At 35.1% G+C, this 24,696-nt stretch overlaps 2 protein-coding genes across 3 annotated transcripts in view; one reads left to right on the top strand and one right to left on the bottom strand.

Moving 5' to 3' along the window:
• Window positions 1-7,990, top strand: part of LOC148878769 (serine/threonine protein phosphatase 2A regulatory subunit B''beta-like) — a 44,873-nt gene extending 36,883 nt beyond the window's left edge. The window contains exons 13-15 of one of the 2 annotated variants that reach the window (XR_016103831.1): window positions 6,187-6,463; window positions 6,545-6,631; window positions 7,346-7,990. The gene's annotated coding sequence lies outside the window, so the exon portion shown is untranslated. The remainder of the gene's footprint in view (window positions 1-6,186; window positions 6,464-6,544; window positions 6,632-7,345) is intronic. The other variant, XM_088959950.1, reaches the window with a different exon arrangement.
• A 6,566-nt stretch (window positions 7,991-14,556) lies between these two features.
• LOC148878768 (multiple organellar RNA editing factor 2, chloroplastic-like) lies at window positions 14,557-18,394 on the bottom strand. Its single transcript, XM_088959938.1, has 4 exons — window positions 17,889-18,394; window positions 17,469-17,566; window positions 17,328-17,393; window positions 14,557-14,996 (listed from the first exon to the last, which is right to left on the bottom strand). Exons 1-4 carry the CDS (start codon window positions 18,308-18,310, stop codon window positions 14,854-14,856), a joined length of 729 nt encoding a protein of 242 aa, XP_088816064.1. The 5' UTR covers window positions 18,311-18,394; the 3' UTR covers window positions 14,557-14,853.
• Window positions 18,395-24,696: the final 6,302 nt, after the last annotated feature.

Genomic DNA, 24,696 nt, shown 5'->3' with positions numbered 1-24,696 from the left:
TCTATTCAATTTGAATTCGACCGACATATTTGCAACTTTATATTCTAACCTCATAACAGAAAACATAAAAAAAAAAAAAAAACAGAATCGGGAACATCACAACTCTAATGCAAAAGTTTGTAAAATTTTACCTATAAAAAAGCAGGCTGTTCAAAAACTGAAACAAAAACCTAAAAAAACAATCCAACCATGTAGATTGAAACCATTGAACAAATACCAAATCCTTAGACATTAGAGTTCACAAAACCCTCTCATCTCTTCTTGTTCTCTTATGTTTTTTCTTTTCTCAACCGTAGTCTTCTTCCCTTTTTCTTCCTTTCGTTGGCATCAATGACGACCATATATTGTTTCTGAGAAACCTCTGCTCTAGCACTTGGTCAGATGGTCTGAGTCATGGCTGCACTTATCTTCCTCGTCAAAAAAAAAAAAAATCCATACAAGTTGGGGACTTTTGCACTACAAGATGTAGAAAAAAGTTTCCAAGTTTTCAAAGATAATGTTACGTACTACATCTTCAATCAACATCTCTCTATCTTCATGGCTGAGATCTATACGACCAATCTACTCTATGAGATGCTGCAACTGCAAGAAGCTCAGCCTGAACTATAGAGAAAGGAGAAAAAATAAATAAGTAAAAGATTAGTAGCAAAGAATTGAAATGGAGAAACAGAAATAGCATAGAAGAAAAGAACAGATGGAGAGATACAAAATGAGTGGTGCACGATTAGGGATAGGGAGAAATGTGAGAGGGGAGGATTTCTACAAAAGCCTTGTTCTTCACGAAAAAGTAAAGAGAGGTCAGCAGTTTTTGGATTCTTTCCATTAAAAATGTTAAAATATTGGTTTTGTTACATTCCCAAAGAATCATCATTACTTTTGAGATAGTACTTTTCATTGTTTTTTATTAGTTAATGTTAATATGATAATGTAGCAACTTTATTAAAACATCATTGTACCATTGTCAAGATAATATATTAATTTATTTGCTTCTCTCTTATAGCAAGTGCGTGTGTATTCGAATTTGGCCATTTATGGTATACAGATTATTTGTATCTGATTCGATTATGTTGAATCCCGAATTTGAAATAGGATTTGCAAATACCATTGACACCCCTAGATTCAATTACAATTGAGCCTAATGCCACTGATCCCTGTTTTCCCTATGCTTGGCTAGATATTCATTGCATTTTTTGATCTCTCCACCCATTGTATTCTTATGTTCATTCTGTTAGCCACTTGAATTTCTCGATTTCATTACTATAGCATGAAGTGAGACTTTGGATCCTTCAACCATCCCACTACCACCTTCAAATCTCCTACAATCAATAAATTGTCCAAATGTACTTTATTTGCAATTTGGATTCCTGTATTGCAGCATGAGCAATTCAGCCATAACAGAATCTCATTTCCCCACCTGTCTCTAGAATAAAACCATAACATTGCCCTCCTATTCTAGGTGAGATGAGGTTACCTTGACTACTCCCATTAAAATTCAGCTTCACATATCCTTTAGGAGGTATCCATACTAAGTTTACTCTATCCTTTTTGTAACTTGGGAGTGGTGCCACCATAGACTAATTCCTCCAAATACCTCAAAAGGAAAATTGGTGGAAAGTGTCCATGGTTTTTAACGAACGTGTCGTCTGGTCATCACACACTCCTTGATTTCTTGTCTCCTTCCCCTTTTCTTGGAATATTCTTGCATTTGTTTCTTCCCAGATAACCCAAATCATTGCTACTTGTATACACCACATTAATCTTACTCTTTTCCTGCCAAACAAGGGGATATAAATTAAATAGCATACTTACCTTTGTTGGCAAATTCCATCTGCACCCAAACAAGGGGAAAAACTAATCCTGAATATCTACAATAAAAGGACAAAATATTAGTAAGTGGTAACTGGTAACAATCCTTTACATTAGATTTGTAGAGTATACACCAATTCGGGGAAATACATAGGAAGGGTCTTCTCTTTTGTAGGTTGTCCAAAGTGTTTACTTTCCAATAGAAAACTTCCTAGGAAAACACATCAATTTGGGTTTGGGGGGGGTGAGCCTATACCAAACTTCTTTGGAAGGGAAAGCCTAAGGGTTAGAAGATCATCAAGGGACTTTAAAAAGGAGGCACAAAAAGCCCTCTGGGATGAGGATGCCATACTCATCTATTTGCTTTAAAGGGATCCAAACAGGCATTGCCAAGAGAATGCAAAAATCCCACACACAAAATCTCATCCCTCAACCCTCTTTGAAACCCAAAATCCCAATTCTTCACCAAAGGAAGTATAAGAGGGGTAACAAATTTTAAGACAACCTCTTTTTTGTACAAAATGGAGTATAGGGAGGGGAAGAGGTCCTTTAGAGCAAAGTCACCAACCTAAACATCCTTTCAACTCCCAGAACATATTGTAGCTAATAAACCTGAGAAATTGAGAAAGAATGTCATGAATTGCCTACGTTTCTCAACATGATACATCAGCATCCCATCCATTATCCAAGCTGCCATGAATACTTGCCCCCACCTTGTGCCCAAGGTTTAAAATGTCGATGTCGATGGAAATGTCGCTTATCAAAATATAGGACATATGTCGGAAATGTCGTGGGGAAATATTGTAAAAATTAGAGACATTGTGGAAATATTATGAAATATGTGGAAATATGCAAGGGTATTTTTGTAAAATGATAAAAGAAGCATGAATACATATTTCTAGATTATTATCTTATTCCCAACCATTATATAAAGCTAAGAAACTAAGATCAATAACAAATTAGTAAATGGTGATTTACTGATTTATTATGCATTTTGATGTTTTTACAAGGTTATCTGATATTTTCTTTTCTTATTTTTAATTCTGGTTTATTATAAATTCTAATGTATTTATTTCACACTAGTAAATAGAAATACATTTATTCTGATTTTTTAAATATTAAAGTTATAATACATTATGTTTTATTATAAATTTAATAAACTGATTTTCCTTTTTGTAGTATTAAGATTATGATAAATTCTGATTTCCTATAAAACTTAATGAATTTATTATGATTTTTAGTACTACATTTATAATAAATTATGATTTAGTATAAAATTTATTAAATTTATTCTGATTTTTTATATTAAATGTAGAATATGGTTTATTATCAAATTTAATAAACATTTTCTGATTTTAATAAATATTTTAAAAAATACTAACTAGTTAATATTTTATTACTTGAAAAATATTTTATGTTTTATATTATAAAGTAATTAATTTACTCTTTTGTTTTTTATATTTTGTTAATTCTTTTTTATAAATATTTTGTTTGAAATATTAAATAGAAATTATTAATGGAAATATTATTAATGTACATTAGTCGACATCCTGTTGACATAATAGGAAAAACTACATTTTTTTGGTTATTTGGATCGATTTGGTTGACATTTACGAAATATAGGAAATGTTGACCGAAATAATGTAATTTTTATATTACCATCCATTTTCATGTTGGTGAGCCTCAACATTGACATATGCCGGGCGACATTAGCGACATTTGGCGACATTTGAAACCATGCTCTCTCTAGAGCTCATCTCCACAACCATTTCCCTAACAACACTATTCTTTTGAATCATATTCCCTATACCCAAATCACCCTCTTCCTTACTCCAACAAACTATCTCGTACGTGGTTAGATGGTCTTTTTTACCTTCCCCCTCTCAAAGAAACTCCATTATTTTCTCTAGGTTCTTGGCTTTCCTAGGCAGGATCCTAAAGACAAAGGAAAATTAATCAGTAAATTGGCAAGTGTGGCTCATATCAAAGTGATTCTACGTCCCAAAGAGATATGATTCTTTTTCCATATCTCTAATCTTTAGCTTTTTTCATTTAAATGAAAAATTATTTTTATTATAAAAAATCTCTTTTCAAAATTTTCTATAATTAGCTTGCAAAATCTATTCTCCTTAGAATTAGCACCTAGGCGAAGGCCTAGGTAAGTGAAAGGCCAAGTAGAGGTGGAGCACTCTAGACACTTTGCTACAGTCTCAGCATCTGGAACCTCTCTATTGACACCTGCTATGCAGCTCTTTTCAAGATTGATTTTCAAAATAGAGATCCTTTCAAACTTTTTTTATCTCTTTTAAGTTCCTTACCTTCCTCATATCACCCTCTTCCCTCTTCACAATATATATATAGATAGATATAATGCCATTTGCAAATTGGAGATGGTTAACTGGAACACTGTTTCACTCTTGTAACAAAATGAAAAGGAAAGGTGAGGGACACCTTGCCTTAAAACTCTGCACAATCACTCTCCAAATCCACAAATTTACAACACCTCTACAGTCAAGTCCTCCAAATCATAGCTTCTTTAGGTCCAATTTGCACACAAAACCATTTAGCCTACATCTCCTTATCTCTTCCACACAGTCATTGGCTATTAGAATTTTACTTGTCTCCCTTGTATATAAGCCCCTTGAGATTTGACTTATGATAGAGGAAGTACTGCTTTAGTCCTGAGTGAAAGAATCCTAATAAAAAGTGGCATTGGCTACACTAATCTACAAACTCTTCAAACACCTTATATAATTCATTTTTCAACATTTCTCAACAATCCTAATAAAAACCCATTGTAAACCCATTCGGACTTGGGGCGTTAGATCTATCCATAGAGAACATTGGTCGTCTTATCTCCTTTTCTTCAAAGTTCCTCTTCAATCACCTTACTTATACATCACTTAAACTTGGCCAATCAATCTGTTCAACCTTAAATCTATCATCCAATGGTCTGTAAATGGATATAAATCCACAAAGTTCCTGACAAATATCACTTCCCCATCTATCTCCAACTTGGCCATAGAATCTATTCTCCTTCCATTAGCCAAATCATGGAAAAATTTAGTATCCCCATCACCTTAATCCACTTGTCTTGATTTCTGTGTCCAGCAAACCTCCTCTCTATGTAGAACTTCTTTCAATTCCCAATGGATTTGTATCTACTAACCTTGAGTTATCTATAGGACATTCAATTCAAGATCATACCAATGTGGTCCCTGCTATGCTGGGTCTCGGGAGGAGTGATCATATATTGACCTAACCTTCAGAGTTTTCTTTCACAAAGTTGCAACCCCACTATTGGTCAAGTTTAAATGGTTCTCAAGTTCCTTTTAACTTGGTTTGGGGTTTTGTCTTTTTTTTTGTCTTTTTTTTTAACTAGTTTAGTTGGTTGTTGTTATTATTTTCAGTTGGGTCATTTGTATTGGTTATTGTTGTCTGAGAGAATAGGAGCATGATTATATTGTATAGCTGTTTCAGACAATATTGAGGAGAATATCCGGTCACTTTTGATGATATTCAATAGTTTAGGATCTAGTCCGAAAGTTGTTTGCAAAGTTTAAATGTTGTCAGGCTCCAGCAAAGATGTTACTTTAAAGCTTTATCATGGACTCTCTCTCTCTCTCTCTCTCTGATTCATCTTCTGCAAGATCATCAATAGTTATTGGATTGCAACTTGGTATCAGTGCAGATGTCACCATGATACAATGATGACATCAGCATCTATGCTGACACCAAATCTTACATAACTAGATCTTTCTTTAGCTTGACAGTGGAAGATTTTAGGTATTGAAATATCATTTTTTTTTCAGTTCTTCGGTGTAGAGATTGTTTTTATGAGATTTTATGAAGAATTTGCAAAACAAAGTTTTGATGTTTCTGTTGATGCTGACTTTTGGGGGTTGTTATGGTACTCAAGGCTGACAATGTTTGAGTTGTACAGCTTTCTGGGATCCCCAGAATTAGTTTTGTTTGGTTTGGGTGAGATTTGAGCTTCCAGCAGTGGTTTCTCTACATCATATTTACCACCCAATTTATTTGACTCTAAACATGGCCGTTTTCCCTATCTAAATGATGGTAAATATAATCTGGACAAATCTGCTGATGGTCTGTGATCTTGCGTATTTTTCTTCGATGGATTGGATTGCTGCATGTCTGATCTCTGAAGGATATTCTTGCATGAAGTCTTATTGATCATTTATTTCCATCATCTGGTGTTTTCTGGAATTGTGAATTGTGATATGCCTTGTTTAAGTATTTGAAATAGTAGTACAACATTTCTGAGGTGTTCTAGAAGTCTGTACATGTTCCTAGATTGTTAGAGTGAAGGTGTTGATTTCAAAAATGTTTCAGAGGGGACATGTGTAATGTCTGGTGCAGGATCATATTTGGGTTATTTATCACCACTGTGAAGCTTAATGGAAGTAATGACATACTATTTAAAGTCAGCTTGTATTTATGTTAACATGAGATGTAAGACATAGGACATCAATGGTAAAATAAAAGAACCCAATGAGGATGACCCCAAATATGAGGAGTTGGGCTCAGAATGTCATGGTGGTGTCTTAGATTTGCATTCCATGCTTCCCCTCATAAGCAGGAGGATCTTATTTCTTAGGATGGCAAAGGAGATATTGAATGCAGCAACCAATCTTAGGTTAGTGAAATTAAACTGTATCTTTTTTTTTTTTTTCCTTTTTTCCCTCTATTTTTGGTTTTAACACAATACACATTACAGGGTGATTAACTGATTAAGGGGTGGGGACAGAGAAAGGTGCATATGAGGTCTACTGACCTTACCACGGAGAGCCTGCAGTTATGACAGGTTTGATCCCACACTTCCACTGTAAGAGAGATGCAAGTGACCATCTCAGCTACTGGGTCATTGTAAAAGGGTCCAAAAAAACCTTAGAAGACCAATTTTTTATTGTGTCAATAAAATGGGTTTAGGACATACCATGACAGCAATGGGAAAGTAATGTGTTCTCTATGATAGCGCATCAACTAATGTTTATAATGGTGTTCTTTGCTTTCTCTTTTTCCCTTCTAATTCTTATAAGAAAACAGAGCATCATCTCTCTTTTCATGGCAAATCAATGGCTCTTCCTCTTCATTACTTTTGTTTTTCTTTTTTTTTTTTTTTTTTTAAATCACTCCTCCAAGTCTTATTATTAGCTCAATGGTTTCTCCCCTTCATTTTTCCCCTTCTCTTTTCTCTACAATTACCACCTATATACCTTTTTTCTCTGCATCTCTGTACATACGGGATTATTGAATTACCTAACGCATAAATATTCTATTTGTATTTTCTCTACCATTGATTGAGTTTTAATTGGATCTTTGTTTGAGTTGCTGCGCTTCCGAATTCATTTGGATTTGATGGATGGAAATGTTCTGGGGTTTCTTTTTCTTCTCTTATTTGATACTTCCGTTCTCCTTATTACTTATAATTTCTTGGAGTGGCATATCAACAATGCAGAAGCATACATTTGATTGTGTTACGTGTCAAATATAACAAATCTCATGGTTTCATTTCCAGGGATCTGGACAATGCATGTTTACTTGAACCTGGGCCATTGAATGAACACTGCATGGAAATACTCTTTCGGACAAATTTAGCCACAGCATTGAACCTTATCCTAGGAAGATTTGAGCTGTGGCCAATGCATCTCTGATGTCCATAAGTTTTCTGAAGGTGGTATTCAGACCTTTGTGCAAATGAATTGAACCGCACAATGGAGTTCTGCATTAGAAGTCCGTACTTAGAAACATCTGATTCCTCATTGGCAAAGGAGGATGGGCACTTGCTGACCAGTGATTAATCATTCAGGTAACATAGTTGCAGAATATTACTAGTGATTTTTTCCTTGGTCTTTTTTGTAAGGAAATCAGTTCCATGGCACCTTGCCTTTTTTTTTCCTTCTCATCTTCCATGGTGGTTTGTGGAAGTGCGGGCAGGCGTTGTCTTTTTTTTTTTTCTTTTTTATTGCACTTTTTTTTTTTGTCTCGGAGGGTATGTCTTGGTCATATTGTCGGTATCAGAGTTCCTATTTCTGTCGTTATTGGATTTGTGTTGATAGAAAAAAAAAAACATTTTATCATTGTATTTTGATCTTTGAAATGTCATGTCCTTTGTTGTCTAATAAAAACAGAAGCATTGTCAATATCTGGCAATTATTTTCAATTTCTGAATTTTCCACCAAGAGAAGTTGACATCATTCGATGGAATGTGATTCATTTTCATATTAAATACAATTTTTCTTTTTCAATTTCAAGGAGATTTCAGAAGTAGGAGAAATTTCTGATAGCAAAGGAGTACTTGAAAATATTTAACAGATAATTAATAGCTAGATGTCGGTCAAGGCTATCAACGGATCGGATCTGGATTGGAGCAATAAGAAAGCATCCAGACTTGGATCGTAGATGTTACATGATTTTTAAGTGACAGACCCAGCATCGACCTTAAAATGGGCTTTTTTGAGTATGATCCGAAAAGGCCTAATTATAACTTAGGCCTCCAGCATAATTTCCTTGTTCTCTTTCTTCAAATTGTCTCACATATCCCCTATTAAATGATAATTTCAGACATTTTAAATGAAAATATACAGTTAAACCATGGGTAACAATTGGGACACCAAAAGTAGATCCTATTTGGATACTCTGTTGTATGATTAGTCCAAAGGGGGACCAAGTGTTTGGGGTCAAAGTGCTGGAAAGGAAATCATTTGTAGACCAAGACTGTGCTGCTATATGTGGGGAGGGCGCGTGGAAAGGAAATCAAGCGTGAGGGACCAAACATATATCATCTCGAGTTATCTAAGACGAGTTAGGATATGCTGAGTGATTACAATACATTGCTGGTGAAGTTCACCCAATTATGCGTCGGGAACATCGGTTATGCTATACATTGCCAATATTGGGTTTTCAATCATAGTTTTTAAGGTGACAAGGTGAGGCTAGAAGACAGGGTGGGGTGCCTTGTCGCTTGGTCACCTAGGTGATTGATTTTTTTTTTATGTTAAAAACATAAATCCTAGGGTAGTTTCGTAATTATCATAATTATATTTTTTTTAATAATTATTCATAATTTTTTTTAAAAAAATATAAAATTCATATTAAAGTATAGAAAATCAATATATTCATGAAAAGAAAAAAAATAAAATTCAAAATATATAGGGGCTGAAGAAGAAGAAGAAGAAGAAGAAGAAGAAGAAGAAGAAGATGATGATGTGTTGATTAAATAAAATTTTAAGTTCTTCCTTATTTGTTCAGGTTTTAAGTCTTTGAGGATTCAATACAACATTTAGCAATATTTGTGTTGATTAAACCCTAGTAAATAAAAATAATAAACAGAAATTAGTATATAAACATACAAAATGATTATTTTAGTTTAATAATGTCTATTTTATAATTATAACCTCAAAAAAGAATGAACAAAAAGTATTTTATAATAGAAAGTTAAAAACTGCTTGGCAATTAGGCGAGGTGAGCCTCAAAGGGCGCCTTGGTGTCGCCTTGACAACTATGTTTCCAATATGCGGCTGGGTGAATGTCGCCAACAAATCCGGATTCATCTAGGATTTGATGTGACTATGTGCAATGAATCCAAATTCTTTGTATGAAATTAACTTTAAAACACATGCCAAACGTTTGACCCCTTTGTTGGTTGGTAATGTCTCCTCCTGGTTATGTAATGAACTTGGGATCGAATCTTGCCTACACTTGGGTTTATGGGTTTAGGGGATGGGCTTGGGCTATCCCTGTTGTGTAACACTTGAGTACCCTGAATTTTCAAAAGTAGACACTTATGTCTATCTGTTAGTATTCCGTCAGTTAAATATTACATAATGCCAAAAATACCATTTTCATGTATTTTTGAAGTCATTCTCAAGTAACCAAACATCTCCCCATGATGACATTCTCACATAGACAACAAATAACATATTCAAAATTTCCAATGATGGCATTCTATGGGGATGATTTTACTCCATAGAATGATCTCAAAAATACATGATAAGGATATTTTTGATATTATATAATGTTTAATTGATAGAATACTAATGGATGCACCCGTGTCTATTTTTGAGAGTTCAGGATATACAAGTGTTGCAATTGAAAGTTCAGGGTACCTATCTGTCACTGCCCCTAAAGTATAGAATACCTATATTAAGGTTTTAAAAACCAATCCGGAAACGGAACCGATCTAACTATCGGTTTCCAGGTTAGCGGTTTGACCGTTTGAGTTAAACGGTTTGGACGGTTTGCTATACTTATATATGAGAAAGGAGAATTGGAGAAGAGAGTCAGGAGAATGTCGTCAGCTGAGAAAGAAGAAAAGAAGGAAAGAAAAAAAGGAGAAAGGAAAAAAGAAAGGAGAGAAAAAAAAGGAAGGAAAGAGTGAAGGAAGAGGAAATGAGGGAAGAAGAAGGAAGAGGAGGAGAATAATTTGATGCTCATTGGCGACAATAATGGTGAATGTGACGGCGAGGCAGCGGTAATGGGCACTCTAAGACTGATTTCTCTTCAACTTCTATGTGTGTGTGTGTGTGCTGGATCTCAAATCTGAGTTCATGTCTCAAATTCTCAGCTTCTCCCCTCTCTGCAATTTTCCTAAATCGCGAGTTACTGTTTGGGTCAAACGATTTGATGGTTCAACCGCTCAAGTCAACTATTTTTTACCCAAGAATGAACTAGTGGTGAAACGGAACCCATTGTTTGGACGATTTCCAGGTGGAAAGGTCCAACCGTTTGGATCAACCATGCTTCAAAAACATTGACATATATTACCTATATATAATTTACCCTCACACCCCCTAAAAAAATAACGAAACACGACCTATATTACCACGTCTCAAAAGGTGCAGTAGATGATGGCCTTTTCTTCTTTCACGTTTCCATTTCGTTTCTGAGACTAAGGAATTGGATATTAATTTCACAAGCATTCCGCATTCTGAGCAGCTCGAAATTCATAACGACGTTAAATTGGAGATGACGAATCAAAGATCAAATCCATGATTGGGAAGGTAAGCCTTTTATCAGATATCAACTGGTCTTTGCTTTAATACAGGATTTTTTTTTTCTTTTTTCATTTAGCCTAGTTATGAATTCGGATGCGTAGTTGAGCTTTAATTGTCGAGTTACATGAATTATTATTATATGACAACTTGACAAGGAATCACTGTTCTATCTCTGTGAAAGTTTAACAAGTCCAAAGTATGTAGTTTCATGGTTCTACACAAGAATACAATGAATGTATGATGGACAACAAAGACAAATTCCTCTTCATCGTAAGTCGTAACAAATCTGACCTCAGAAGTCAGAGGACTTGGTTCTATTACCAATTAATCTGCGGATCGGCTCCTTCCTTTCTTTTTGATATTTAGGGTTACTTCCTAGTACTCCGTATATATAGCCCAAGGAATCAGCTTCTACACGATGCTTCTCATAGATTGCGGAGGTATTCATAGCTCATACCTCTATACAAGATTGACGATTAAGATAGCTGTAAAAGATGGCAAAAGCTTTTATTTTACATCCTGTATGGAAATTGGTTGGAGTGAACACAAAATCTTTGAAGATAATATTCCATCCATTTCACTCTATCAGCATCAATCTTGAGCTTTAGAAGAGAATAAACTATGGAGTTGTCCATAGTGGAGTTTCCTGTGACACTAAAAATACAATGCAAAATCAAATTGAATATATCCTTAGCTTTATAGTTTATTCTTCTTTTTTGAAATCATAGTGTTTAATAAGGTCTGGAATAGGAATTGAAGATAGACAAACATTGTGACCCAGAAATTCAGATCTGATCCACAACCAAGTCAGCCATGCAACTATGCTATAAAGCACCACTAGACTCTCTCTCTCTCTCTCTCTCTCTCTCTCTTGTTACACATGATGAGAAGAAAGAGAGAGTTAATTATGAACTAGTTACTCAGCCTTTTGTTGTGATTATTGCATGATCAAGTTTGTTACCTGAGGCTTTTATTGTCATTATACCCTTCAACAGACATGCTTAAGCGTTTAAACAGTTGGTTTTTTCTCATGGAAATCACATAGTTTGGAGAGTTCTTCTCCCACAGTATCATGGATGCCTCCCTGAAAGGGTTTTTTGTTTTTGTTTTGGTGTCGGACCTATCAAGAAGGTAAGGAAAACAAAGGTCTGTAAGAGAAGCAAAGAAGTTAGCGTTCAAGCCACAGGAGTAGCTGAGTAATCGAGCAAATTTTTATGACGTGTCAAGTTGAAGTCTAGTGATTATTTGTTGTTGGGGAATTGGAGTCTTATGACGGTAGGTTAGGTAGGCAGTATCTTGTTTGTTTGGACATTTGCATGGGTTTGGATGGTTGTGTTCAATTTTGGTTGTGATGCTGAGGGATTGGAGCCTGGTTTGTCGCGGGTGAAGGGCTTCTTTTTTTTTTTCTTCTCTCGGGTGATTTCTGGCCATCTTTCTTGTATTTGTAGTTTCTATTTTTTTTTTCTTTTAGTAAAATTTCTATTTTACTACACAAAAAATAAATAAAAGTCTCTCAGGTCCTTTGTATCTTGTAATGGAGACATAATTTATTTCCATTGGAATGGTTCTTGACAGGTTATACCTAAACTTGTAGTGTTATTCACTTATCATCAATACTTTATTGCTAAGCTTTAAATCCTGTATATTGCATGCATCATGGATAAATCATCTTCCTATTTAAATGACCAAAATTTGGAATCCTTTATAAAAATTCAGCAAAGCTGATTATAATGTGATTCTGAAAGTGGTTAAATTTTTAATGTATCCATACGATGAAGGTTTTTTTCTTCTCTGGTCACAACCCAATGATCCCTGGTCAATCTTTCCAATATATTAACATTTGATCAAATTCTGTAACATACTCCTTTCTATTTGGTTTTCCTTCAACATTGTACCTTCTGATATTCTTGACATATCGAAGGATGATGTCATTATTTTCAAATGCTTTACTGCTACTATTAATGAAGTGGCCCTTTTACTTAAAAACCAGAAACGCTTTGTTGATTTGGTCTTTCTATTAGATCAACCGATCTTTATATCCCAAATTCTGAATTGCCTGGTGTTAATGGTAGAATACTTGAACATGATTTCCTGCATTTCATCTCATCTGATTTTTGCTTTCATAGTCCCAATTGCAGTCAACTAGATATGAAACATTTCTATTTTATTTGTTCAGATTTCCATGATGATGGATGGGTTACAATTGCTGCTACTGATACTACAGGAGATTGAGAAAACAGGGTTGCTTTCCAATGGTAGACCATTCGTGTGTTGTTGAAGAAAATCCTGAGAAAAACAAATAATGACTTGGCAGATGAATCAACTGAGGAGAAATACAAGAAATTATTTTGCGCTGGAGGAGTATATTGATTTAGAACATGGGATAGCTATAGCTATAGAGCCAGGTCTCTCTCAAGAGGATCGACAATTTTGATGAGGATACTTAGAATTAATTCAACTTATTACTCTGTGAAGTTGGAATTGAAAGACATATCATTACTGCAAATATAGCTGGTGTAACAAGTGATAAGATGGAGGACAGAAATAAAAATACTTGCTTTGGCTTCTGGTAGGAAATAGGCAACGCCCAGGGGAAGGCCAGGACCTGCCAGTCACCGTCTGTACTCAACAGGTTCAACAGATGAACGGGAAGCCGTTGGAGTGGCAGTGGCAATGATTAAGAAGCTAGAAGAAAATGCAGGGAGTGGAAAAAAAGTTGAGAACTGCTGCTGAAGAAGCACCAACTAGATCACTAATTGACCAAAGCGTAATAGATTACGGATTTGTGATGGTTTCTCATTCTCAAACAAATAAAGCATGGTACTGGGTGGACATAAGTGACAAGTAAACATCTCCGGAATTTTTGACAGGGTTTCAAAAAGTTCCTACACTATAATTTTTTTTTTCTTTTAAAAACTACATGGTTGGCCTAGCATAAAAAGTATAAACTTGGATCAACATTAACCAACCCTGATTGCAAAAAGGCACCAGTAAGGCAAAATACTAGTAGTACATGTATATCTTAAATTCAGCCAGCCAATGGCAGCTCCAAACAAGCCCCAATAACTAGAGTCTAGACCAGATATATATCTAGAGTTTTCAAAAAAATAATTGAAGCACAAGTGAGTGCATTGACAAGTGGCACAAAACCAACTTAAGAAGATTACATGGTATTTGACACGGCAAAGAAGCATTATTAATGAGAAATGATGGTATAGTATATAGAATGGAGAGACGAAGGACCAACCATCCGCTCGTTCTGGTTCATCAGCCAATTTTTGTCCGTCTTTGATCCTGCTGCCTGAAAGTGCAACACGTAACTCTACGACTACGTTGATGATAATTAATACCACCGGCAGGCGGCACCCATTGTTAATTTATTATGTTATGTTAACCCTTAAACGTTGCCTTGCCGGAGACGGGAAAATACGAATACAAAATCTAATCCCCTCGTACTCAACACCACCAACTTGGAAATCATTTACTAAAATGGAGCAGCAGCCACCATGAGTCTCCATGATGACATTCAACAACCAGAAGGCAGAAGCGACTCGTGAGAACTGAGACGGCTAGAGATTATAGCTGGCCTAGTGGAGTAGGGACTTTGTTTGGTGAGAATTTAATTTGAGACCCGCGTCGTCATTTTTGTGGGTAGACGGGAAAGGCCGAGAAAGGGCGTTAATAGTAACAGTTCCAAGGGGCAAGAGGAGACAAGACAGCAAACAAGTTGTAATTTACTGTCGATGAAAACTAAAATTCTTAAGCTCTTAGAATTAGCAACCCCTCACTGTACATCAGAGTGCAGTACCAACGTATTTTCTATCAATACCAAAATATAATCTCCACCAATATGCAATGTAACTGTCAGCTGCTGATACATATTACATAATTCAAGTTCCCTAGGTTGCATGCATTCTCAGACTCTCTCAAGAAGATGCGTCACTCAATCTCAATCTGCTGCTTCAACTCATAGGGGAGGCTTATTTATCTCTTCCTGCCCACGAGCTATACCATCAACTGGCGTGTGCATCTAGCGCTGGTTTTCTCTACGTCTCACATATCTGGTTCTATCATTGTATCTGGGTCTGTCCTGAGCTCTCTGGGGCACCGGCTCCACCCTCCTCTGTCTTTCTGGGGATCTTTGCACTATCTCTCCATTCACGAACAGTTCAGCTGCAAACAAATAAAACTGCGTAAGAAATCCAAGGAAAGGGCATCATGATATTTCTGAGCTCTAATATGATTAACAATTCCAATTCTGTTTCTAACTGCATAATTTTCAGTTAGTGTCATGTTCTGAAAAGTTTTTAACTACACATCATGTTTCATTTATACTCATCTGCAACTTGATTTGATCGAGAAGCCCAAAGCAGTATGTTCATTACTCTTGGAGGGATCTTCTACCTTCCCCAGATGGACTGAGAAAGCCAATAGTTCAGCACGATAGCTACATATCAGAAATGAACTCATTTGAAGGAACCTAGAGCAGCACCAATAGGCAATAAAATGTAGGAACGTAGACCAAGACTAAGATGGTTTGGTTGGTCACATGCAGAGAAGACCATCTATGTACCGGTAATGAGAGGTGATCTGTGACAAAAGTTGATGAGGGTAGAAGAGTCGGCAGACCAAAATGGGCAATGGTTGAAATCGAGAAAAACTATATAGTTTAATGGATATGGCACTGAACAGAATGGAATGGCAAATCAGAAATCATGTAGCTGAACCCATACACACAGAATGGGTTGGACCCCGCTAGTGGGGACAGGGAGAGCACTCCCTGCTCCGTGGGATCCCCACTAATATATTGTATACACACATATATAAATATTAATATTTTTAAAAATATGGTTAAATATGTTTTAATCTTTTTTAATAGGATTATAAATTTTAATTATATTATTTTTAAATAAAATAAAAAACAAAAACAAAATGATTGACATTATAAAAAATCACAGGGAGTGAAGATCCTTGTGGGGATGGGGATAACCTTGTCCATGTTAGTAGGGAGTCGGGGATGGGGAGAAGCTCCCTGTCCCCACCTCGTTGCCATTCCTAAATTGATGATTACTTTCCTTGTCACGTTTAATACTTGTGATCATGAGGTTTTAAATTGCAGATTAGTTTAAGACAAAAAACAGCCTTAACCATTTTCTGTTTAAAAACAAATGACAAAAAAAGAACGTATGCCTCATGGCTAGTTCCAAGAGGTAATTGAAGCAATGCTCTTCCCTAAGATGATGGAATATGAGATTACCCATCAAAAGAAGACTTCCCAGAAGGGAAGACCATCAATGTTTCTGATCGCTTTTTGTGACATCTACAGTGGAATATACAAACATGATTATGTTTGCTCCATCAGAGCAAGTAAAGGAGATCATGATCAAGAATACCTCCCCCATCACATAAAGCACCTCAAACATGTACCTGCACTAAAAATGCCTGATTCCCAATTCTCCATATTTTTTTTTCTATCAAGAATAAAACAGCATATGAATGTATGTCTCATGGCCAGTCCCAAGACGCAATAGCAGCAATGCTGCTCCCCAAGGCAATGGAATATGAGACCACCCATCAATGGAGGAATTTCCAGAAGGAAGACCATCAACATTTCTGAGCTCTTTTTGTAACGTTTACAATGGAATATACAAACATGATTGGTTTGCTCCATCACCAAGTAAGAAATATTTATCAAGAACACCTCTCCCATCACATATAGTGCTTCATGCCCTCAACACATTGACAACTACACCTCCAATAATCGAAAAGCAAAATTTATACCACAGATGCTGTGATTTTCTAAAAAGAGAAATCATATTGTTAGGATTCAAAGCAAGGATTTCTAGCTAACAGTTTGGAATTTTGCCAAAAAAGGATTGTTAGCACATTTTATAATCCCCCTATGTTTTTATTAACATGTTTCAACTATGTAATGTAACCTTTCCATGGCAACGACCAAGTCTCGTTTCGATAAGGGCAGTTCAATTTCATCCTGAATTTTTACTACACCATAGGAGCTTCAAAGCTCTAAATATATATTTTCTTTACTACTCGAAAGCATTTGAACAATTGCACATTACTATAAGTAAACACACCCATAGCTACTAATCATATGAAAGACAAGAATATCATACTAATATCCCCTAATATCTTTGACATTACCATAGTAAATGGAATTGAAGAACCTGGGCATACCAAGCCAGAGGATGCACTAATAGTTGTCTATCTTGATTAGGTATTCCTAACTTCAACATCAGCCAATGGAAAGTAAGGTGAACTAAAAAAGTTGCAGAACTAAACGACAACTAGGTATAGACTGCCCGGAGTGTAGAAAAGTAAATATGAAATCCAGTCAAATATATCAACAATAATACAAGCACATAAATGGTATAAACCTAAGCATAAATCAATAAAACATAGCACATTATACTAACAAAGATGAACAATGGATAATTCATGATGATCAAATTAATGTTTTAAATCCTCTTATTGTTTAAGTCTTACCTCCGTAATCTTTGTTCTCAGCATCGACGTAAGAATCAGGAAGCACAAACAGAACACCAGGGAGACCTACATAGGAGAAGAAAATTTGTCAAATTTGCAGTGCCACAACCTAATTGTGATAGTTGACCATTCATTACAAACCTTCGAGTTTATTTGATGTTTCCTCATCAATCTCACATCCGAAGCCAAAATATCTCTCGCATGATACATTGTATATCTTCTTCTTTGCTTCCTCTTCACTGAGATTTTGTAACAGTAAAAGAAAAACCAAAATGACAAAAGAACAAAAACGAGATGGAATGAGGCCTCATTGCAAATATTTTCTAACAACCAATAAAAAGAAGGAATGATTAACTTGTTGAAATGGTTAAAAGTTGCAGAACCTATTGAGCTTCAACGCTACCAGAAAACAATTGATCCAATCACCCATAAAAAAACAAAGCAACTAAGCGGTTTCTTTAGTTCACGAAATTCACTATCTAAAATCCCCAAGAGAAATAAATCCTGACTTCAGCAACTACAATATCATTCCGTTCTGCCTGACTCTATCGTGTTCTTTACCTTCCGACAACCTTGGCTAGGGTTTGGATGTAACAGTCGATCATCTGCTGCTTCGTGGCACCTTCGCCGCCGGGCTTATCCATAACGATGAGCCAGTGCTCGTAGTCGCAGCCAGGAAAGAGCGGCGCCATCTCCGTCGGCGGCCTGTCGCTGAAGTTGGAAGACGAGTTCAACGGCGAATACGCCGAGTCTCCAGATCGCTGCACCCTGCATCGAATAGGGTTCAACCTTAACGCGCTTGGCGCGACAACTCGGATTGAGTGCGAGAGCAGTGACGAAGGACGACTATTCCGGACAAAGCCGGGTAGTGGCGGGGAACCTGCGAAAGAAGTGGAAGAAGAAGCAAAGAAGCGTTTAGAGAGGAATAGCGCCGGTTTTGAGCAGCGAGACGATGCGACGGCTCGAGCTACGGCTGCTGCCATTGTCGTAGCCACAGAAGAGATAGGGTTTGAGGAGTGAGAAGTGACTCAACGCGTGAAGGTGTCCACTGTTCGGTCTTCGGTCCCAAACTCCGAATGGCTAGGGTTTAGGGTGTATTTATAGCGTACATTGCAGATACTTTGGGGCTGAAAAAAAACAATTCATTATCTGGGCCATGCTCTGAGCCGGATGTATTAACATGATATTTACAAACGACAACTTTTGTTTTTTGTGTTTTGTTTTTCTTTTTTTTAATTTTAATTGTGCTGCATACAAGGTAAGAAGTAAAAAAAAATTAAAATTGTCTAAAACTCACTATTAGTTTTCAGTATTTCTCTTAAATAGACTGATGGGCGTTAATATATTACCAATTTAAAATATATATATAAAATAAATTAATGGATGTTAATATATTACCATTTTAATATTTAGACATGAAAAGGAAAAGATTCAAAAAAATATTTTCAAATATAAAATACATAAAAACATAAGAATTACAAAAAAAGTAGAAATTGCAAACAAAATAAAAATTATTTTCAAATTATAGAAACTATAGAAATTGAAAAACAAAATTAGAAAATAAAAATTGTAGAAAAAACACAAAAAAAATTATAGAAAAACACAGAAATTGTAAATAAATAACAAAAATACAGAAAAAAATTATAGATTGTAGAAAATATAAAAATTTAAAAAACAGAAATTATAAAAAACATTGGACATTATAGCAAAACAATAAAAATGCAAAAAAAAAAAAAGAAAGTTGAAAACTGAAAAAGACTATTTTTCCTCTAATTCACCATTCAAGGGTAATTTGGTCATGAAAATTGTTATTTATGCTGACATGGACACCTTTGTTAAGAAGCATTAACGGTGCACTAACGAAAGGTGAGTTTTGGAAAATAAAAACTTACTGACATTGTGAATTTTAGACATTTTGAAAAGTTGTAGTGAGTTTAAGCGAAATGCTGTAAACTCATGGTGAGTTTTAGACAATAAAAGTGTTGCCATGGGATAACATTCTTTTGGATGGCAACGGTAGGGTTTTGTAAATTCTAAACCCTATTTATTTCTTTAATTCTTCCAATTCCAAATCTTTCCCGTATATAAAAACGCAAAATTCTCCTAGGCCTTACTCTCCTTGCATTCAAGGGTAAGGCAAGTTGAGTTTAAAATCCACATCCAATTTTTTATTATATATAACCAATAAATAAGTAAAATAACTTGAACAAATAGCAAAATTTTCAATTATTTGATTAGGACATGTAAAAAACACACAAACTATTAATTATCCTTCACATAAAATTTAAAATATTATTAAATTTAACACCTAATTCATAAAGCTCATATGCTTTCCAATAATATGCGGGGTGGGCTGGGTTTAGCCTATCATCATCCCCTATCCATACTTGTACAAGTTGTAGAGTCTTAAAACCCTTCCTTCGTCCCATTAAGGCAAAGTAGACCTGTTCATGGGCCAGTTCGGGCGGGCTTGTATATGTATCAACAGAATACACTCAGGCCAGGCCATTGGGCCTAGGTCTTGAGCCCGAGCCTAGACCTCATATAAAGCCTGAAGCCCGAGCTTGGCTAGAAATTTGAAAATAGATTTTTTTTCTTTTTTTATTCAATAAAAAGTGTTTTATTTATATTAAAAACCTTCAAAACTCAAAAATAATAAACATCTCACTATTACTTGGAAAAAAGAGAAGCAGAACAAAGAAAAAATATTGTATATATTTATTTATTTATTATTTACTATATAGTATCAAGTCGGACTTAAGCTCGGGCCGGGTTTTATTGAGAAATCTCGTACCCCACTCAAAAAAAAAGTCAAGCCCAAGCCTGAGCCCGTGGGCCTAAAATTATGACCAAGCCCGACTTATAATGGGTCGGGTCGGGCCAACCTGTTAGGCTACCTAGCCCATGAACAAGTCTAAGGCAGAGTAGGAGAAGGTACCACCAGGTAGGGTAGAAATTGCCACACCTAATTGTAGGGATGTAAATAGATTGGATCATATTCAGGTCAAGTATATCCAAATTCAATTCGATTGGATAAAAATTTTATTTGAGGTTGAATATGTTAAGGATGTATGATATTTGAATATGATCGAATTTGATTTAATTTCTCTAAAATTCAACAACTTATTAGAAGGAAATAACATAATAATCTACATAAAGAAAAGCAAAAAGTGCAAGTATTTTTTCAATTATTTTAATCATATTTATACATGTATTTTTATAAAAAAGTAAATAATATAAAAATTACAAAAAATATAATATAAATAAATAAATAAATAACTAATATATATAAGGTCGGATATGGGTGATCCTAATTGGATTTAAATTCAATAAAATAGGACCAAATTTGAATTGTCACTTTTTCTTTTTTTTTAATAAAATTAACACTTTTTTTTTTCTAAAAGAAAAGGGTTAGATCATGACCCGATTCATTTTGCATCCCTACCCTATAGAGCTTAGACAAACAAAAGGACATCTGAAAAGATTTGAATTTCATTCCACCTTTCTTCCATATCAAAGCATAAGGCTTTCCAGATTGAAACGAGATCTGCACCTATGGCTATGGCTGATTCCTTTGTACCAAAATGACTAGTTATTGCAAATATGAAATCAGTTTTGTTAGATAGCACCACTCCAATTGAGAATTAGCCATCAGAGATTGCTCCATCACAAAAGAAAAAAAAAAAAAAGTTAAATTCTTTTTTTTCTTTGAACATTCCACTAAAGTTAACAAAATGGTCCCCTTGACCTTTTGGTCCCAAATCTTCCTCAATCCATGGATCATCCTAGTGAGAAGCTTAAAAGGGTTTGGGTGGGGGTAGGGATTTAGTACCAACAAAATGTTACCAATAATAGAATCAGTAGGTTTGAATCCAAATTAGACACCTTGTTGACCCAAGGTGAAATAATGTGAGCACAAAGGGCCATAATTAATTGGTTAAAGCTACGAGATAGGAACACCAGATTTTTTCATGTGATGATCCAAAAAAGTAGAGCCAACAAAAGAATCCTAAAACTCAAGAATGTGAATAACCTTTCGGACTTGGGTTGAAGGTGAAGAGGAGATTACATGTCATTTCAAGCCATTTTGAGAAAGTTTATAGATCTAGTAATCCTTCAGGTATTGAGGCCCTTCTAGAAGTTTGTGAAAGGAAAATCACCCCTGAGGAAAACCTAGTTCTAGAATTGGATGTTTCTAATATAGAAATAAGAGAAGCCCTCTTTTAGATGGAACCCTCTTCCCAAACTCATTTTTTTTAGAAATGTTGGGATGTGGTAGGTTAGGATGTTTGCCAGGCTGTTAAAGAGATTTTTTCGAAAATTGATTGAGACCTAAATGCCACTCTAATCTCAAAAAAAAAAAAAAAAAGCTTCAAATTCCAACTCATTTTATGCCAATCAGTAGTCTGTGTAACACTTTGTATAAGATAATTGCAAAAGTCTTGGTTAATAGACTAAAGCCTTTGCTAAACAAGCTCATTAGCACCAACCAAAGTGCCTTCGTTTTAGGAAGAGTTATCAATGATAACATTTTTATTGCACATGAACTCATCCATCATCTAAAGACAAGCAAAAAGTAGAAAAAGGCATGATGGCAATCAAACTTGATCTGAGTAAGGCCTACGATAGAATGGAGCGAATCTTCTTAGAAAAAGTATTAACTAAAGTGGGTTTCGGGCCTAAATGGATAGGGTGGGTTATGGAATGTATGACATTAGTTTCCTACAAGTTATTAGTCAATGGAATCCCATGCACTGCTTTTTGTCTTGAGCGAGTGTTGCGACAGGGGGACCCTCTATCCCCTCATCTCTTTCTCTTGTGCTTTGAAGTGCTATTTGCTAAGCTAAATGACCTTGTAACTTGGATATTACTCTCTAGAATTAAACCAAATCATCAATGTCCTATAATCTCTCACCTCTTTTTTGCAGATGATAATTATATTTTTGTTAAGGAAAGTCTTACGTTGGTGGAAACTCTCTATGAATATGAAATGTCTTTGGGCCAATAGGTGAACTTCTCGAAATAAGAAGTTTTCTTTAATAAAAATCTTCATCCAAGACTGAGAAGGGTAATTGCGTATAACTTATTTCTACATGCATTATATAATGTTTCCTAATCCCCAAATCAATTTGTGATGAACTTCCTGCTCTCTAAAGAGATTTGTGATGGGGGAAAATGCAAGTGGAAATAGGAAAATCCCCTAACTTAAATGTTTCCTAATTTAGCTCTTCTGGCTAAATTAGCTTGGAGATCGGCTGCAAAAGGAAGAAAGTCTTTGGGCCAAGGTTATAAGTGTTAAATATATTAAAGAAAAGGACTTTCTAAGGGATAATTTTCCTAGAAGGGACTCTTGGGATTGGAAGAGTATTTTAGAGGGGAGAAAATTATTCAAAAGGGATTCTACTAGGCTGTCAATCAGGGTGAGGGGATCTCCATTTGGGGTGATCCTTGGCTTAAAACCATCCCCAGTCATAGACTAGTTGGGCCTAAACTAGGCTTGGGATTCCCCTCCTTTGTAAAGGATCTTATAACTCCCTCCTTTAGATCTTGGAATATGGAGATAATCAGAGCAGATCTATTCCCTTGGCTCTTGGCAAGATAAAAATTTTGGAGTCCATCAGCAAATGACAAGATTTCAGTAAGGTTAGCCTACTTTACAACTAGATCCCTTAATGATCCTTTACACTATAACATTTATCCTTCCAACAGAAGTCAGTGGTTTATTCCGATTGAACCAAAAGTAAAAACTTTTATTTGGAGAGCCATTCATAACGGTCTAGCAGTGTGCACTAATTTAGCCAAAAGAAGCATCCTCCCCATGGACATCTGTTGTTTGTGCCATAAGAAACTTGAAACCATAACCCACACCCTGGTGTCATGTGACCACGCCAGAAGATTTTGGTTAGGAAGCATCTTCAATGCTAGAGTGGGAGAGGTGCAATCAAACAAGGTGTTTTGTTAGCTAAGTGTTGCAACTTTAGGAAAGTGATTCTCGAGTCAGATTGCCAAAACTTGATCAAATGTGTGAATCAGAAGATTTCGGATTTTAGTCTAGGCGTCTTCTTCATTCTTAAAGATATTTTTGATACTTTAGTTGGGTTAGACATCTCCTTTTTGTATGTTAATAGAAAAACTAATACTATTGCTCACGCCTTAGCTAGGAGAGGATTGTAGGATTAGGGTCTTTTTGTTTACAATTGTCCTGACTAGTTATTATCTTTAGTTAATGATGATCATTCTTCCTCTCTTGCTTGATTCTCTTTGTACTATTGCTATTATGAATGAAACTTTTTTGATTTGGGAGTTTAAAAAAAAAAGAAGAGAAAAGCTTATTTTTCTAAAGAAAAAAATAGAACACTACAGCCTCACATTGAGAACATCCCCCTTTTCATTCACAGGGGGAGATGTTCTAGATGTACTGTTGCAATAGCGAGTTGGGATGTTGTTGGCACTGTATGATGGTAGCTAATACAAACTCCTTGGGTGAGAATACTTTGGTTATGAAGTATTTTCTGGTTCTTAGAATTTCATAAGTAGTTTAAAAAAAAGCATTCTATAAGTAGTATAAGGTAATTTCTATCCAACCAAAAATGCAAAAAAATTGTCTCCTTATCTTTTGTGTGCATGGGCATGTCTATTTAAATTTTAGTCCACATGTTTTCTTTTGCATAATCAAACTTGAAGCCCCAAAGAGATCTAAGTCTTACTCAAGGTTCAAAGTATCAGAAACGCCAAGTGTACCGGAAAGACAATTTTAAGAAATGGATCAGGATGCAACTTGAATATGCATGTGTATCAGAAAAAAATTAAGATAACATGGAAACATTATAAATGCTTCAATAAATCATAAAATTACATCAATAACACTAAATATAAGGCCTTAATAAGGTGTACATACATTAAATTAATATATTTTAATGGTTTTATGAAGAAATACATCTTAGTCAATTATAATTTCATTAAAAAACCTTGTGCTTAACTATAATTTATAAATTATAATTCTTAAGTTTTAAGGGATGGAAAAAGCCCAATTATTCTATCCATCCATAAAACATGCATTGACACAACTTGTAAGTGAAAATAAAATTAATAATGATTTCTTATTTAAATAATTATTTATTTTTTATGTTAAAAAATTATAAAAAATAAAAAAATAAATAAACATTGCACAATATATTCAAACAAATAATTATTGAAGAAGAAATTTCAATTGCTCTTTAGATATGATAGATCATCCATATATGTATATATAATATTCAATCCTTGTGGTTAGATCATAAAATATAACTAATTATTATTTTTTTTTGACTCTAAAATTATAAAAATAAAAAAATATTGCATAAAAATTTTCAATTGCTCTATGGATATG

The sequence above is a fragment of the Nelumbo lutea genome, chromosome 1, assembly GCF_056320005.1.
Source record: "Nelumbo lutea isolate HS-2025 chromosome 1, American lotus-T2T, whole genome shotgun sequence".
In the NCBI taxonomy this organism is placed as follows: Eukaryota; Viridiplantae; Streptophyta; class Magnoliopsida; order Proteales; family Nelumbonaceae; genus Nelumbo; species Nelumbo lutea.
This window is presented reverse-complemented; position numbering and strand designations above follow the sequence as displayed.

Coding starts and splice junctions, on each gene's coding strand:
- LOC148878768 (XM_088959938.1), bottom strand. CDS start 18,310: ATGGCAGCAGCCGTAGCTCGAGCCGTCGCATCGTCTCGCTGCTCAAAA. Junction 17,394..17,468: donor AACATCAAATAAACTCGAAG/GTTTGTAATGAA, acceptor TCTCCTATGTAG/GTCTCCCTGGTGTTCTGTTT. Junction 14,997..17,327: donor TGAGAACAAAGATTACGGAG/GTAAGACTTAAA, acceptor ATTTGTTTGCAG/CTGAACTGTTCGTGAATGGA.